At 36.5% G+C, this 17,771-nt stretch overlaps 2 protein-coding genes across 6 annotated transcripts; one reads left to right on the forward strand and one right to left on the reverse strand.

Annotated features, from left to right (window-relative positions):
- Nucleotides 1-146: 146 nt before the first annotated feature.
- LOC117912750 lies at nucleotides 147-14,443 on the forward strand. Of its 3 annotated transcripts, none has more exons than XM_034827443.1 (14): nucleotides 147-230; nucleotides 344-391; nucleotides 699-773; nucleotides 4,419-4,467; nucleotides 4,559-4,607; nucleotides 4,943-5,013; nucleotides 5,693-5,751; nucleotides 6,035-6,133; nucleotides 7,041-7,098; nucleotides 7,840-7,976; nucleotides 8,087-8,143; nucleotides 8,561-8,658; nucleotides 13,830-14,023; nucleotides 14,134-14,443. In XM_034827443.1, the coding sequence occupies exons 3-14, from the start codon at nucleotides 708-710 to the stop codon at nucleotides 14,202-14,204; spliced, it is 1,008 nt and encodes a 335-aa protein (XP_034683334.1). In that variant the 5' UTR covers nucleotides 147-230; nucleotides 344-391; nucleotides 699-707; the 3' UTR covers nucleotides 14,205-14,443. The 3 variants fall into 3 exon arrangements, with proteins under 3 accessions (XP_034683334.1, XP_034683333.1, XP_034683335.1); XM_034827442.1 differs by having other exon boundaries at nucleotides 166-230; nucleotides 323-391; XM_034827444.1 differs by lacking the exon at nucleotides 147-230 and adding an exon at nucleotides 930-1,000 and having other exon boundaries at nucleotides 308-391.
- A 396-nt stretch (nucleotides 14,444-14,839) lies between these two features.
- Nucleotides 14,840-17,764, reverse strand: LOC117912749. 3 transcript variants are annotated; one of them, XM_034827439.1, is made up of 2 exons: nucleotides 16,802-17,764; nucleotides 14,840-16,333 (listed from the first exon to the last, which is right to left on the reverse strand). In XM_034827439.1, the coding sequence occupies exon 2, from the start codon at nucleotides 16,271-16,273 to the stop codon at nucleotides 15,011-15,013; it is 1,263 nt and encodes a 420-aa protein (XP_034683330.1). In that variant the 5' UTR covers nucleotides 16,274-16,333; nucleotides 16,802-17,764; the 3' UTR covers nucleotides 14,840-15,010. The 3 variants fall into 3 exon arrangements, with proteins under 3 accessions (XP_034683330.1, XP_034683329.1, XP_034683331.1); XM_034827438.1 differs by having other exon boundaries at nucleotides 14,840-16,606; XM_034827440.1 differs by lacking the exon at nucleotides 16,802-17,764 and adding an exon at nucleotides 16,530-16,789.
- Between the last annotated feature and the right edge of the window lie 7 nt (nucleotides 17,765-17,771).

Here is a 17,771-nt window from a genome sequence, read left to right on the forward strand (position 1 = left end):
ATCATAAATCCTTTTTTTTCATATTCACCCAAAATATGAGCAAAATATTTTCTTTTCCTATTTACCCAAAAAGCAAGCAATTAAAACTACTAAGATACGATTTTATTGATTGCAAAAAAAGGTCAAAACCCTCAAACCCACCATTCCATTGGAACGAGGAGGTCCTGTTCGGGGATTATTTTGAAAATTAGGGTTCTCAGTCGGATTATCACAAGTTTGGGGTACCAAAGGTGCGTTACTCCCAAAAGCGAGCATCATAGTATAATTTTCCCCTTTTTATTTTTTATTTTTGTTGGTTCTGTTTTTTATTATTACTGAACAGGCCTAAGGCCATTGAAAATAGGGCAAACAAACCCTAGAGGTGGCGGAGAAGACGACCACGACGTAGGAGGTAATCTCTCCTTCCTCACCGTAATTCATGAACCTAAATTTCGGTTTAGGCCAACACTAACCCGAAATTTTGCTCGTCTACCACCTATTTCTCGGCTTAAGGCTTTCTTAGTTTCGCTGGAAAATGTTCCTGATAAAAATGTTATGTTTTTTTGTAAAATTTTTCTTTAAAGCGGGGAAACTGAAGATGGATTGGGGGAAAATGTTTGGCTGGCTCTTGTTGATTGAGTTGAAACACTAGTTTATCAGCTTCTAGTTGTTATATTTGATTATGCAGTGTAGTCGATGATCTGATTTGCTGGTTGCAGATCATTTAAATGTGTGGATTCATGCAGCATCATGAAAAGCTTGAAGGAAGGCCAAATATGACAATGGGAGAAGTGGTAATGGCTCCTTTCCCTTGTTTTTATGCCCATTTATAATACTGTTTTCAGGATGTATTCACTTGTGGGAATGAAAAATGTTTTTTGGTACTGTTCAAGGTTGTAGAATTATGTGGGGAAAACTGAGCAAAATATATACTGTTTGTTTGATTGCAGAGAAAGATGAAAGCAGAGAGAGAGTTGAGTTTTCCATGTAGATACTAGTTGGTTTTCATCTGCTAACTAGTGTAAGTGGAGTATCTATGAACAAAAGACTAAGATGAGTATTTCATGGCTACTGAGAACGGACCATCAGATCTTTCTGGCCTGGTCTTATAGAACCAAGGTCAGAGAGATTGAAAAAATCCGTTTGTGCTGTGACTTGAATTACTTTCCCTGTAGAGGAAAGGAATGGCAATTTATTTGTATGGATCACTTAGAAAGAAGAAGATTTAATTGGAAATGCTGGAAAATTCTCGCTTTAGAGCCCCATAGTAACAATAAGAAAGTTTAAACTATTATCATGGGTAGGAGGTGTTATTTGCTAATGATACCCTTATTTTCTATGATGCCACAAAGGAGCATATTAAATATCTGAGTTGGGTATTCATGTGGTTTAAGGCAGTCTCAGGTTTAGGATGTGGTAGAGGAAAGATTTCAAAAACGACTTGCTATGTAAAAGAGACAATACCTATCAAAAGGAGGAAAACCAACTTTATAAAAAACATCCTATCTAGCTTACCAATTTACTTTATGTCTTTATTTTTCATACCTAGAAAGGTTAGTTTAAAGCTAGAAAAGATCTAAAGAGATTTCTTTTCAGGGAGGGGGCTTGTGAGAAAGCCACATTTGGTGAATTGATCGATAGTTTCTATGGATAAAGGAGTGGGGCTTGGGTATTAGAAGTCTGTCCATTCTTTAACAAAGCCTTACTTGACACATGGTGTTGGAGAATCCCTTGTGAAAGCAACTCCCTTTGGAAGTGGGTAATTTCAGGAAAGTATGTGGAAAAAAAAGGGGGATAGAGCTATAGAGGAGTGGGGAAAGTGTATGAAGTGGGTGTGAGGAAAGCTATTAGAAATGGGTGGGAGGGTTATAATAGTAGAGTGGTTTTTCGGGTGGGAAATGGTAGAGGGTGAAGTTCTAGATAGATAGGCAATGTGGTGATGAACCCCTAAGAGAGGCTTTCATTGCGTTGTTCTCAATAGCCACCGCCAAAGATGTATGGGTGGTTGAGGTGTGGGAGCAAGAAGAGGAAGGTGGTTGTTAGAATCCTAGGCTCATAAGACAGGTTCATGACTGGGAGCTAGATGGGGTTGAGGCCTTTTTTAGGATATCATAGATTTAGACAATTTGTAATGAAATAGAGGATAAGATGATTTGGCTGCACTTGAAATATGACAAAATTCTCAATTAAATCCCTCTATTCCTCCATATCTGATGAAAGAATGGAGGTGTTCCCTGCAAGCACAGTCAAAGTTTTTAAAGGCGTTTGTGAGGCGCGCCTTGAGGCGCGCCCTGAGGCGAGGCGTGGCGAAAACGCCCTGAGGCGTTAAAAATAAAACGAGACGCCTGAAAGGCGTACGCTTTTCCGGTGAGGCGTGATTGAGGCGCGCTTTGATCGCGCCTTTCACGCTCCAAGAAGAAGGCGTACGCTTCGTCGGATCTGATGTGGCAATGAACAGAGATTTAAAAAAAAACCCTAAGTAATCCCTAAAACCCGACTCTCGACTGAAAACAAACCCAAAACGAAACCCTACCTCCAACGACTCAAGCGGCGACGGAGTACTCACCCTCGATGGCGACCAATCGCAGTGCGTCTTCTCCGGCGGCGATCCCTCTCGTTCATCTCCAGGTATGTTGCGAACTCCCTCTTCCATGGTTTCTCCCTCTTCGTTTCCCTCTCCGCAGTCCACACGGGCTTCGTCGGCTCTTCATCCAAAATTTTTTTATTTTATTTTATTTTATCAAATCAGTTATGTAGATATTTAATGTATACCTATTTAAAATTTAAACCCTCTCTCTCTCTCTTCGGGCAGTCCACACTTCTCCGGCAGTCCACATTTTTCTCTCTCTCACAGTAGGCTTTTCTCCTTTTATTTTTTATTTTTTTTATTTATTTTTTTATTTTTTAAGATAATTATTTGTTAATTTTGAATTTTTTATCCGGCAGTCCACATTTTTCTCTCTCTCACAGTAGGCTTTTCTCCTTTTTTTTTTTTTTAAAGATAATTATTTGTTAATTTTGAATTTTTTATTTCTAGTTTGTTAATTTTGAATTTTTTATTTCTGGTTTAAATTTAATTTTCACCTCAATTTTCTTTATTTCATTATTAAATTCTAATTAAAATTTATGTGTATAATTTTTAAATTCCTTTAAAAAAAAATTGGTTTTTTTTTAATTTAAACCAATTAAATTTTGTATTTCATTTTTAAATTCCTTTCAATTATGCTTTGTTATTATTTTTTAGTCAATTATATTGTTATATGGAAATTTGAATATTATTATTGTTGATTTTTTTTAGAATGAGTTCCTCCGAAAAATTCAAGAAAAGATTTTGTGTGGAAGTATGTGATTGAAGTTTCTGGGGAGCAATATTTAAGATGTAAATTTTGCAATCAAAGATGTACGGGAGGGGTGAATAGATTAATTAATTATTTTATATTTTATATATTTTAAAATATTAATTAATTATATAATGTGAGGCTCAAAAAGCTTACGCCTCAACGCCTCGAGGCTTACGCCTCGCCTCACAAACACAAAAACGCCTCGCCTTACGCTTTCGCCTTTAAAAACTTTGAGCACAGTTTGAAATTCATAGGTCTCAGTGAGAGCTAGCTTTTTCACTTGGGAAGCTACATGGGGAAGGATATTGATGTTGGACCAACTCAAAAGAAGGGGTTGGAGAATTCCTAATAGATGCTATTTGTGCAAAAAAGAAGAAGAAATGGTTGTTCTCATCCTTTTACATTGTTTGAAAGCACTTATGTTGTGGCAACTGATTTATACACTATGTGGGATAAGGTGGGTAATGCGTTCTATAGTAAGAGATGTCCTTTTAAGCTGACGTGAATCCTTTCTTGGGAAGAAGAAAAAGAAAACTTGGAAGGCTGCTCTTTTGTACTTATTTTGGATTATTTTGAATGAAAGAAATAGGAAAACATTTGATAATAGTGAGAAAACAGATCAAACAATTAAACAATTCTTTATGTATAATTTTTTGAAGTGGGTTAGAATGTACAAAGGAGGTTGCTTCTTGTCCATGATGGATTTTATTGATTGGCTAAGCTTTAAGTAAGATAAGGGAGTTGTTTTTTGTGCATCCTTTTGCTTTGGACGACCTTTTGGTGTTGTTGTATACACAATGTATGCTTTTGTACACCTTTTTGTTAGGCATTGTTGTATACACAATGTATGCTTTTGTACACACATGCACTCATACACACACATATATATAACTATTAGCATGGGTAGAAACTACAGCAGTTAAGAATAAGTGTGTATTTCGTTCTGTTCACTGAAGACCAAAAAGGGCATGTGGATTTTATTTTAAACACCCCCATCCCAATTTGTGTTCAAGATTGATTGCTAACTGAAAAATTCTTGGCTGGGTAATATCATGGCTCTCTTTTGTGATTATGATCATTTTCCCTGTTGGTTGACAGAATTTTATACAAGCGGAAGATGTGCGATTAGAGACTACACGAGCTAGATGTAATTAGCTTTGTCCTTTTGTTTTAGATTAGATTTATATGCTTGCATTTTTTCTGTTTTGAATGATTAAAGCTGCTTTGTTTTCTTGCAGTTTCAAATGTGATTAAAAGGCATGGGCAGTTAATTGAGCGTCTTTCTAGGTAACACTTTTGGCAAATTTGCTAAGTAATCCAAGGTGGTGCTTAGCATGCAAAATCTTTTTATGCATCCCATAGAATAACTAATTCTATATAACTGTATTAGAGGCTTCAAGAGTAAACTGGACACTTTCCCATTATTATTCTATCCATGGAACTGAATCTATCCAGTTATAAATGAATCACAGTGGAATTTTTATTGCATGTTTGATACATATATGTCTGGCTGCAGTTGTATCTTGTCTCTTGTTTGTACTCTATTTTGTGAATGGCCCTGGTTCTTGGAGGATGAAGGTTCTAAAATATTTTGATTTGAGGATTTTATTGATATCAAATAGGGATTCTGACAAGATGACTTTTGAGCGTCTACAAAAGGAATTTGATGCCGCTCGAGCTTCTCAAACTGAAGGTAACTAGATTTTATTGGTGATACTGCTGCTTTTGAAAGATGATTAGTAGTACCAAGAATGGAAAAGAAGTTTTTCATGTAGTAGGCAAAGTTCTGTTATGGATTCGCATTGCTGTTAGGTATTTCCTCGGCTGTTTCTGTAAGAGTGCATGTGCAATATGTTTGGTTATTGTCAATTCTGGGCTGTGGGCTGTGCTTTATAGTGTTTTAAAGTTCCTTCTAAAGAAGAATTGTGCTTCCTCAAAAATGAGAAGTGTTTTGGAAATTGAATGGTAATGATGAAAAACTTGAAAACTAATGGGAATGGTTGAAAAATTTAAGTTTGGCAGTTATTGAAACTGGCTGTTGACAAGTTGGAAAAGAGTCTATTTCCTATGAGGTGGGATCACTCCTGTCAACTCTGCAGATCTGCTCCTGCCCATTCCTTGTGTCTATCCACACATCTTATAATTTGCATATTTGTTGATGCTTGTTTGGCTGGATGGTGGACCTGCTTTTGTAGACCTTTTGGCTGCTGTGATGCTTATATTTTCCTGACTGAAGCTATGGTGGAAAGAGGATGCTTGATCCTAATAACCTTTGAATTCTCTCTCCTTCATTTTTTCCTTTACTCTTTTACATGAGCATTTGAGTCAGGTTTGGTTTTGTCATTTTGAATTATAAGTGACTTGTTTTGCAGAGATTCTTTTAGATGGCGAACAGTGGAATGATGGGCTATTAGCTACAATAAGGGAGCGGGTAAGGCTCTCCTCAGTACTTTGAAGTGACTGGATTTCCTGTTCTTTCTCTTTTATTTTTAGTTTTGTTTTTTATTCCTTTGATTGTACAATTGGATAAGTTATTGTTATCAGTTGTTAAAAAACTCTTTCTCTCTCTCTCTCTCTCTGGTAAATCATGCTATTCATAACTAAAATTCTTTCCATGCTCAAGTTCATTCTGTAAAGCCTAATTTGTTTAAATTTTCATGCTACACATCAGCTTAGTCAAGTGCTTCATCTAACTGTTTTGGGTTATTTATCAGGTTCATATGGAGGCAGACAGAAAGGCAATGCCAGGGGACTCAAGCATGCTACCGGATCCTCTTTTCCATGGAAAAACCACTTATAAAGTTGGGAATAAGGTATTCAATGCCAACAAAGCACATTTCAGTATTTAGGAATATTTCCATGTTGATGACAGGTTCCATGACATTATGTGTTTGGGAATTGGATCTGTTTTGTCAAAATGAAGAAGTTCATTTCTAGTAGTAATATACTGAAAGTGGAAATTAGGGGAGGAAAATTGACATCATAAATAATTCACAACTTTTTTTAGTTTTTAAAGGTTGATCTAGAGGGCTATGTCTAGATTCCAATATATCAATGTTGATATCCAGAGTGAAGGTTGTAACCCTGGCAGAATACTGAGAATGAATACTACATTTGATATTGTGGAATTTTTAGTCCTCAAATGGCAGTTCTGTCTATGATCATTTTCCAACCACTTTGTGGAAGGGAGATGTTTCCACATGTGTGATATGACAACACCTTATAGAAAACTCAATTTTCCACAATAGTTAACTGAAAAATGATGATAATCCTGTTAGAAAAAATAATTGGGGGTATTGAATTGCTGAAAGCTTGAATAACAACAAAAACCCAAAATGCAGAATCTACATTATGCCCCTCCTTGTGTTTCTTGGGAGAAGAGACTGACAAAGATTAGATGGAGATCTGTAGAGTGTATTCATTGCAAAATGATGTATGGCATGGTTGTCATCAAATATCCCTGATTGGAATTAAGTTCAATAAAAATACAAATTTGTCATGGCAGTTGGCGGATTACATCTAATGTTAATTTGAATAATTTGTTAAGTCTCCCTAGAAAAATTTATTTTCCAATTTTTTTTATGTAAAATACTTTTTATGATTCTATAAACTGTTTGGGAGGTGGCCAATCTTTCTAGAACTGTCACTTCAGAATTTTATTGACCATATGGCATTGATGGATTACCTTTTAAGTACCAGTTTAATTTTTCTTGGAATCAGGTAATTTGTTGTTTGGAAAGGGCAAGGATTGGCATACAATATGAGACATCTTTTGCTGGTAATTTTGAACCAATTCTTGTTAATTTCTAATATGATATTATGCATCTACTAATATGTTGATATCTCTGATATTTAGGAGTTTGCTGAAATTTTAATTCATAATTTCTATTCTTGCTATTGATGTCTAACATTTTTCAAAATCAATATTGATCCATATCTTATGGCAGTTCATATCAATATTTTTGTTCTTTGATTACTGATGTTTCATGTGATATAAAATTTTCTTCTTGTCAGGTTATACAACAATTGTTTTTCAGGTGCTTCTTTTAATGGGTGCAACCTGTTTTAGACCACCCATCTAACCGTCTAGAAGAACAACATTATTTTGTCTTCTCGTAATTTACCTTTCTCTGCAGCTGCTAAAATCATATTATAAATTTTGGGTCCACTCTGGAAATACCTGAAGGAATTAAAAATTTCTACATTTTAGGTGCGAAGTATGTAAAACGGGGTTGTCTGGTCTGGTTGTCTGTAAATCAGCTTTCATGTCCTAAGCAAGTCAGATTATTAATATTCAGTGGTGTTGTTAGGCTACTATATCTTTTGTCTGTGTTTGCACAATCATTTCTTTTCCTTGTATTTTTGAAACTTTATTAGTTAAATACAAGATATAGCATTTCTGATCCATGTGGAAACTGTAATAGTTGAATTCGTTGGGGCAAACATCTTGATTAGATCCTTGTACTGGATATGAGTGAGCAATTAGGAAGTTGACTCATCAGTTTCCATGACTGCTCAGGAGAACCTTGTGAGCTGTACCACTGTGTGCTTGAGAGTAAATCATTTCTTGAAAAGATGACCGTTAACGAGCATACAGTACCGTTCTTTCTACCAATACGAGAAGCAGAAAATGATCTTCTGTCTTCCAATGCAATGGTAAGGTTTCTTGCCTTATTTTTGGTTGCTTATTTGATATATATATATTTTTATCTTTGTTTTTATTTTCAAACCTGTTTTTGTATAGATTCTTAACAGTGTGCTTTCAGAAATTTATAGATCATGTTGGAGAACTTCTGCAAGCTTATGTGGATAGACGGGAACAGGTATGTTTTTCATTTTCTCAAGTAAATAGTTATCTTAGAATTGGTTCACAGGATGTGTGAGCCAGGAGGTGCTGGTGACCTCAGGTTGATTTCAGGTGATGGAAAAATTCTGGTGCAAATAAGGGCATGACTTTGATAGACATTCCTGATTGAGCATTGGGTAAGACGATGAATCAAGTGAATGGATTGGGGGGCTATCTTTAAAGAAATGGAATTGGAGGCTTAGAATGATTGTGGTAGGGAGAAAAATTGCCAACCTGACCAAGGAGCAGGAGGAAGCACAGAGAGTTTTTATTTTGATAGGGAGGAAGCAGACAGAGAGTTCTGACAAGTTAAAAAATTATGATGTGAGATCAGGGCAAAGCAGGCCTTGGGCGCAATCGATTGATCAAACATCATTTTCCTTGTCCTTTGCAGGTTCGCCTTATTAAGGAGTTATATGGGAATCAAATTGAAGAGCTTTATCATAGTCTTCCCTACCACATGATTGAATTGGCACTGGATGATTCTGATTGGTAAATGCATTTTCTTCTCTCTATACTTGTATTTTATGGATTATTAGGATTTGAAACTTTAGTTTGTATTGATTTCTGCATTTTGAATTTTTTTTCTACTTGGTCTTTTTCCCTTTTCTTCTTTTGGTTTTTGTTCATTTGTTGAGAGTTTCAATTCCTGAAATCATTGGCACTTGAGTATTAAAGTCTGTGAGAGTCTAAAAACTCTAGGATTAAGATTCTTCCTTTAATGTACTTGGAATTTGAAGAATAAACAATACTTTGATTGACTATCTATAGTAAAAATTAAACCTTATTTAAAAAGACAATTTCATATTTGGTCATTTTTGCATGTTTAATCCCAAAAATATAAAATTTGACTACTTAATTTCAAAGTGGCCAATGGCCAACCGTTTTTTTTTTTTCCAGATAAATTCTTTTTGATGAGAAATAGAAATTTATTAGGAGCGCAAAAAGGGTTGCAAACCTAGAATGCATGAATAATACAAGAGAACCCCCGTAAGGAGAAAATTAATAAAAAAGAGAAATTAAACCAGAACGACAAATCCACACTCCTCACACAGAACCACAGTTCATCTTCGCTCAAAACGCCAAAAATACTTGGTAGGATATGTACAGGATGCCAACATCCTTACAAAAAGGATACAACAAAATTGTCTCTTAGTGTCTAGTGGCTCTGGCCTGGCATTTTGACTTCCTCAAAGGTCTTCTTTTCTGCCCTCACCACAAACCTCATGCTATGCATAACAGGGTGCTGACTGTTCATTCCCTTTCCCCCTATTGATGAACTCACTGCACCAACTTGTTGATCATTGTTTCATCAACTTTGGGTGGTCCCATTGAATCCTGAAGATTGATAGAAATGAAGACCATAACTACCAAGCCAAAGAAAAGTGCATCAAAAGATGATCCAGACTCTCCCGATCCCTTTCACATGTACAACACCAGTTTGGAATGATTCTTCCCTTTCTCGCTAACTGCACCAACACGTAGAAGGCCACTTCTCATTGAACTTTGAGGTTTCAAACTTCTTTAGCTGGGAACGACGTGTCTCTACCTTCACCATCTCCTTATAGTAGGAGTTGCCTGAAATTTATTATCTAGAGACAGTCTCCATTCTAGACAACCGCCATGCAGGCATCATTGCCACTCAAACAGACCTCCACCAGCTGAATATAAGCCAAAAAAAAGATGGCTGCCTTTATCCCCCAATCATTAAATTCTAATAATTCTTAAGAGTTCCAATACCTGCCAGTACCCTAGTGGACCCAATAATCCATCATCCTAGCCTCCTTATTGCCTGCTGGCCCAAATAACCCAGTAACCTCTCCTTAAGATTCCTCTGCCCACCAAAGGAAAACCAGCTTCACCGATACATACATCAGACCCACAGTGAGTAAAGAACTGAACCCACCTTATCCCAGAACCTTTCCGCAATCCAACTCCAAAAGATCCTGTCACTCCTCTGCGATCAACCCTAGGTTTTACCACTTATTTTTGTGGATACAACTCTCTTCCAGTTACAATCCTTTCCAGAATTAGGCTTCCATAATCATCTTTTTTTTGATAGGCGGCTTCCATAATCATTTAAGTAACAAGGCTTTATTCATTACTTGCCAATTCCGAAAACATTTTCCAATCCATATTCAATCCACATGTTACTTGAGTATAAGATTGGGAGGAGCAAGACCTGGCAGTTTCCTATGGCAGATGTGGAAGTTAGATTAATGTTTCATGAGAATTGAGGTGCTTGCAAGAATTAGTTCCTGGGAGTCTTGTGAAACAAACAACAAAACTTCTCACAATATGCAGGAATTTTCAACAAAACTTCTCCAGTTAAAAGATGATTGCCCCCATATGAAATTATGATTGCTTATCTACTTCTCAGTCTTGTACAAATCTTATTTTGTTTTTAAAGGTCTGCCTTATTTCCAACATGGCATGTATCTCATAAGGAAACAAACTTTTGCTGTAAGGCACAAGCAAAAGTTTGATTTCTCAGAGTACTATGATACAAAAGCAGAGAACTGAAGTTGATTATGGTTAAATAGAATGGACCGACATACTTTTGGATACAAAATTGTTTTATATGGATGCTGCATTTTGTCTTATTTTTGTACGGGAGCTGCTTTATTGTTGTTATTAGGTTTTATTACACTTTACCACCTCAACCTATAGCGTGTTTTGTACATTGCCCCATTGAGTTCAAAATCGAGGAATGTATCCCTCATTGCATGCAATGTGCATTTTTTGAGAGACACTGTTATTTTTTTGGACGGAAAGACATGTGCTCTCCACGTGACCAAGGGCAAAAAGGTCATTTTAAAAAAACCCTAACTAGCCCTCATCTTCCTTCGTTCTTCTTCTTCTCTCTTCACTCTCTCTCTCTCTCTTTCTCTCCCCTTCCCAATCCTCAATCCTCAATCCCCAATCCTTTCTTTGATGAGATGAAAAAGCCAATTGGGATGATTGCATTTCTTGAAATTTCAAACTTGAATCCTCAATTATGGTAAGTATTCAAAGATGGGCTTTGTTCGTCATAGCAAAAGACCCATATTCCAAACCTAAATTCCAAACCCAGATTTCATTTTATTCAAATTGAGAACTCTCACAATTCAACAAAATCAGGTTTATGACAATCCCTAAAAGATAGAATTAAAAGAAGGGGCTTTGTTCGTCAAAGCAAAAAAATCTAGATTCCAAACCCAAATTTCATTTTATTCAAATCGACAACTCCCACAATTCAACAAAATCAGGTTTATGGCAATCCCCAAAAGATAGAATTAAAAGAAGGGAAAAAAAAAACTTCAATTCAGTATGATTACCTCCAATTCACAACCAAAAATAAAAAAAAAAATCAATCTTTTTGAAAAAACCCAAATCAAGAATCTGGAAATTCTAGCATAAATATCATCAAAATTGAAGCTTTTTCTTCATCGGTATCACCACCATGGAAGACCTACATCACACCATTCTGCAAATTTTTTGAGAAAAATCTTAACAAAATCAAAATTTTTCCTCGATGGGTATCTTCTGACATGTGAAAAAGAGATGCCTAAATGCTTATCTATATCGACTACAGTGGAAGGGGGGCTTATCTACATCGACCACAGTGGAAAGGGGGAATTAGAGTGAGAGAGTGAAGAGAGAAGAAGAAGAAGAAGAAGAACGAAGAGAAGGGAGTTAGGGTTTTTTTTTAAAATTGACCCTTTTACCCTCAGTCACATGGAGAGTATATGCCTTTCCGTCCAAAAAAGTAATGTTGTCTCTCAAAAAATGCACATTACATGCAATTATAAAAGATGAGGGGTACATTGCTCGGTTTTGAACTCGAAAGGGGCAATGTGCAAAACACACTATAGGTTGAGGGGTAAAGTGTAATAAACCCTTGTTATTATTATTATTATTATTATTATTTAATAGGCAAAGCAAAATTTATTAAAACCTCCTAAAATGCCTTTTGTATACTACCTATCTACTTCGGTTATGCCTTTTTTAGTTAGCTTCCGATATTGGCTGCAAGGTAGGGGATCGACTGACCTCTTATTTTGGACTTCCATTGGGGCCTTCTTACAAATTGGAGGCGGTTTGGGATGGGGTTGAAGAGTGGTTTTGCAAAAGGCTTTCATTGTGGAAGAGACAATACACCTTAAAAAGGGGAAGGCTTAGGCTGATTCGGAGTACTCTATCTAGTTTGCTAATTTATTTAATGTCCTTGTTCACTATCCCAAGAATTGTGTGATTGAGGTTAGGGAAGATTCAAAGGGATTTTCTTTGGGAAGGAGGAGCCTTAGAGAACAAACCACCGCACTTAGTGAAGTGGTCAACTATTTGTAAGGCCAAGTCGAAAGGAGGACTAAGTGTATGATCTCTCTCTTTTCTAAATAAAGCTCTTCTTTGCAAATGGTGTTGGCCTTATTTGCTTGAGGGTAAACGCTCTAGAAGAAGGTCATAAGGGGGAGATACGAGGAGGAAGAAGGGAGGTAGCGGTTGTGTGAGGTGAAAGACTCTTTTGAGGTTGGATTATGGAAAGTTATAAGAAAGGAGTGAGATCTTTTAACACAAGAGTCTCCTTTGCAGTGGGTGAAGGGAATGGAGTGAAGTTTTGGAAAGATAGATAGTGAGGAGCCTTTTAAGCATGATATTCCCATCCTTGTTTGCCTTAACCGAATCATGGCGTATACAAGGAGATATCAGATCAAAGACTCAAAAGCTCTTTCCTTAACAATCTATCTCCATGGATTAAAAGTGTTCATAGATGGAAACACTATATCTTTAATTAATTTGTAGATTGGTTGAGTTATTGTTGAGGGAGGCAGTAGGTTTTTTGTTTCCCCTTTTTTGTTTTGCCTCTTGGCATATATGCTCCGTGTGTGAGGTGCACTAGTTGTGGCTTTTAATCATTCTCTTATTTATCAAAAAATACAAAAGGCATCAAATGGTATAGAAGAAGAGAGAGAACAAAAGAAACCCCTCCCCTTACTGAGAACCTAACCAGTTGATAAAGTCTAACAAAGAGATGTCATAAAATAAACTTTTTATATCAAAGAAGAGGAGCACAAAAGAATGAGTAATTAGTCTTTGTTGCTTTTAGAATTTTGATTTAGAATCTGTTTAGGAGATTCTTGAAGGGTTAGAAACACTTCCTAATGATTAAAAGCAATTTTTTTTAAAAAAAAAAATTAGATATTTGGAGAAGTTCTAAAAATCACTTTTAAAATCTGCAAAATTACTTAAACTGATTTTTGGACTAGTACTTGGTAGATGCTTCTTTCAAAAATCACTTTTTTGTCATGTATCCTATTACCAAAAATATTTTCAAAATACTTTTTTAGTTTATATTTAATCATTAATTGATTATCCATAAAAGTGTTTCTAATAAAATGTTGCTGACAGAGGCGCTATAAGCTAAAAGTGATTTTACGAGAATCACTCCCAAGCCACAATATGGACACAATATTCACCAGGATCAAAAAAAGGAATTATTGTTGTTTTATCCATAGTTAAGATCAAACATGAAAGTAGTAATTTCCTTTTAATATTGGTCTTTATAAGATTCTGGTTTGATGCTCATTATTATACAAAGATGGACTGACTTCTTTGTATCATTAGATGTGCCCTCAAAACTTGATATTTATTACTGTTCTAAATGGTTCATTTTTCTGTTGCAGCAAGATAACAGTTAGTCTTAGATACGCGGATCTCCTCTCTGTCCTTCCAACCCGAATTAGAGTCCTAGCCTGGCCAATGCAGCCAAGCAAGAAAATCATAACAAGCACTGGGACAATCGGTAGAAAGGGGAACTCTGTTCCAGCTCGTCTGTCTTACGCAGAGGATGCCTTGCGAACAATGAGCTTACCAGAAGGTTTTACTTCTTTCCAAATTAAAAAAGTTATATTTCTGCTCATTAGCGGCCAGCGTTTATGAACTGTCGGCTCACTGCATCCATCTCTGATCTTTTTGTCTCCATTCCAGCATATGCAGAGATTGTGCTGAACCTGCCACGGGTTCTCCAGCAAAACTTTCAGCATAGAGGCTCAGCTTAGAGCTTCATCTCTTCCCCAAACCATGCCAATATGTACAAAGCTATAGGTTGTGGTTGTGATGGAGTTGCACTGGTTGGTAGTGAAAAAGTTAGAGCTGGTTTTTGATACATGAACTTCTGTTTTTATTTTTTTTGCGTTAGCGGCCAGTGAACCAATACCATGTTGTCATGCTGCTACTTTGCGAAAGACAATTGAGACATCCATGGTAATGAAATCAATTTATTGAATTTCATAGTACAGTTCCCCTTCTGTTTTGAGTTAAATTAGCTTTCTCTTGCCCCGGTTGCTATCTAGTAACCCTATAGTTGTTTTCTTTGGCCTAAGTCAGGGGCTTCTTTGCATTTTGGACCTCAAATTTGGGTTATGGTTTCAACTACCTACGCCTTTGCAAAAGAATTGAGATTTGCCGTATGAGCACTAGAATTGTTTTGATTCACAATCAAAATGGAGTTGGCTGGTGAATTTTCACTATAAACTTCCCTAACATGATGTTAGAAGTTTGCTAGGAAACCAACTGAGAATGAGAAGCATTTCTCATCCCATCTAGAAAATTTTCCTTCTGTTTTTCTTTGAGAAACAAATATGATTTATGCCAACTTCCATGATCATAAGTAGCTTCTCAAACTTGTGGTCTATGAAAAATGAAAATTAACAAAAAGAATGCTCCATTGATACGTTCACCATTTTAAATGGAAATGACTAAATGACATATCAAATGAAAGGGCAAAAGAACACATGCCTGGAGGTTTGAATCCTCAGAGGAGTCCCAGAATGCCCTTCAAACTGATTTTGGAGAGATCCTCTGATCAGATATTAATCCTATGTACAAAAAACACATTTCCCCTATACTTAAATGACCTCTCCTCAGCCCCTACACACCATAGATGACCTTGCAGCTCCAAAACCCCCTTCATTTTTGCAGTCTCCCATACGAATTTGAAGAGACCAAGTGCCCTATCCAACTGCTTCACCCCACTCCACACCATTTTCTCCTCATCTGAAGTCAGAATCCTCCCCATGTATAAGCAGAACCTATCCCCACCCTCACTTCCATACACCCCACCACAGACTTCTACTTCAATGTCTCTGATGCTACCGTAGAGATAGTATACCAATAGTGTGAACAAGCACCGGGAGGAGTGACCCAGCGTCTTTCCAAGCTTTTTCTGCACTAGGCTTTCTTGGTGCCTAGCCTCCTTGTATCCTATATTTCTATCTACCAACACATCCTTGATCTGAGACAACCCCTCTTTCATGGCCTCCAGCTTTGAGACATGTAAAAGTAGTCCCTTCTCAGCAGTTCTTAAACACTTGAGGAGGTGGTTGAACATCACCAGAACTTCTCCCCATTTACGAGAAGGGGATTCGGGTGCTCTTGCAGGCGCAGGCCGCATCCATGAAGTAGAGTCAGGATCATAGGAAATGGCCTTATCAGCTAAGAAATTCAGGCAGCTCAAGACTATTTGCTGCCCCATCATCATCCCTTTGCCTGGAGGATGACGTTGATGATCCAGAGACTCCATCTCGGATTTCAATCCATTCAGTATCTCCTCCAGCGCACCCACCCATATCCGATGCTGTGTGACTTGTGAGCATACTGTGAAACGTACTTCCTTCCTTTGCTGAGCAGAAATGTTCAAGAAGTTGCAGACTTTAGTCAGTGAATTCACAGTCATTGGCTCCCTTTCATTCGGTTTACTGAAACAATCAGGCAATGTGCATTGCCCAGCTGCCAGTGACGCCATATTCTTCTTCACTGCTTGCTGCATCAATGGAGACCCGAGAAAAGCTCGAGCGAGCGACTTGAAAGTCTGCATTCTTTGTTCAATATGCTCATCGAAGACAATCGAATAATCATCAATATTAACTAACCTTCCATCAATCGAATCCACATTTTTCAACAGCTGACTCAATTTTACCATTTGTGGAAAGGCCTTGTCATACCATTCAAAAGGAATATGTTCTTCTGAATGGCTATTACGCGTTGTACTGATCTGCATACCTCCATTTCGCATAGTTTTCCGATACTTTTGGCCATGAAGAAGGTTTTGCACACGCTTATAAGCCATGAACAGCCAATTCTCACATTCTTGTATGTTGGTCTTCCATCTTTTCCCCTGAAAATAGACCTGTAACAACCAATATCAGATTCAAGGTTAAAAGACTAAGTGCTTAGAGTTCATTGCCACATTTTATCAAACACATTGTGGACCATCTCATTACAATTGCTTTAATGATATGGAAAAATCAATGATTATTACTACTTATGAAGTTGATTTCTGGGGAAGAATCAATGGAAGTTTTGAATTTGTATTGGGTTTTCACCAAAGGATGATTGGCTTTGTTGGGTTGCAGCTACTGTGACTAATGAATTTGTATTGTATTACTAAAGATTGTTGAGCCTGTAGAGGATGGGAAATCACAGTCAAATGGAAAATCTCATGGAAAAACACCAAAAACAATAGATTGAATGTTCAGAATTCAAATTCATCTGGAACACCCAATACCAAATTCACTAGTGAAACCCACAAAAGGTATCAGAACTAAACCCTAGGTATGAAATGAGACTGGGGAAACGGAAACCATATAGGACTTACAGTTGATTTCAGATTCACTTGAAGCCTCAGCTGTCATGTAGAGACAAGGCCTTTCAACCGTAATAAGAGAGAAAAAATACTGTTCTACTATACCAAAACTTTAAAGCCAAAGTCTTTAACCTTCTTACACTTGGATTGTAAGGTTACAATGGACTTTGAACATTCTCTACAAGAATTTAACTCTTTTAACCCTATAATGAACTTGGCTCACAAGACAAGAAAATTTAGAATGGATGTTGTGGTGTACTTAAGGAATATGCAAATTTGAATTCTATGCACTCTTAACGAAAAGCTAGTAGGGATATTTGGTTTATAGAAAATAACATCCAACACCTAAAACCATAAAAAATATTCTCAAATAGTTAAACTTTAGTTTAACCGATTGATTAGTTATTGGTTCATTTAATACTTTGTATGTGAGTGTTGGTACTTTTGAGATTCGATTGACCCTCGATCAACCAGCAAAAACCTCAATCAACAATACGTTAACATCCAAAAGAGAGATAAAAGGTTTTGTGCGCCCTCCACTGGTCCATGACTGACCCTCAAATCATTGCACCCAAAATTGCATAAAAACTTCCAATTTTAGGTTCAAACTTCTTAGCAACATATGTAACCCCTTTTTAAAGTCAATTTAGAAACCATTAGTTTCAAGGTTTTGGATTGAAACAAATTCATATCTAATTTCATGATTAAACATTGTTTTTGATCTTAAGTATAAATGAAAAAATGAACTTTGAAGCATATGAAAAAAGTTTTAGACCTAAGTACATTATGGAAAACCATCTTATATATTTCTTAGACACTTAAAATCTTTAAGGGATTAGATCTTCTTGTCATTGATTTTTTTTCAAGGTGGCTTGAGTTTTCTTTTGAATTTTTTATTAAAACTCAAAATTTGATTTGAAGCGTTCAAAACTTGGCGAAACCCTTGATTTAGTTATCTAATATGGTAGTTTTAAAAATTAAA

The sequence above is a fragment of the Vitis riparia genome, chromosome 4 (assembly GCF_004353265.1).
Source record: "Vitis riparia cultivar Riparia Gloire de Montpellier isolate 1030 chromosome 4, EGFV_Vit.rip_1.0, whole genome shotgun sequence".
Taxonomy (NCBI): domain Eukaryota; kingdom Viridiplantae; phylum Streptophyta; class Magnoliopsida; order Vitales; family Vitaceae; genus Vitis; species Vitis riparia.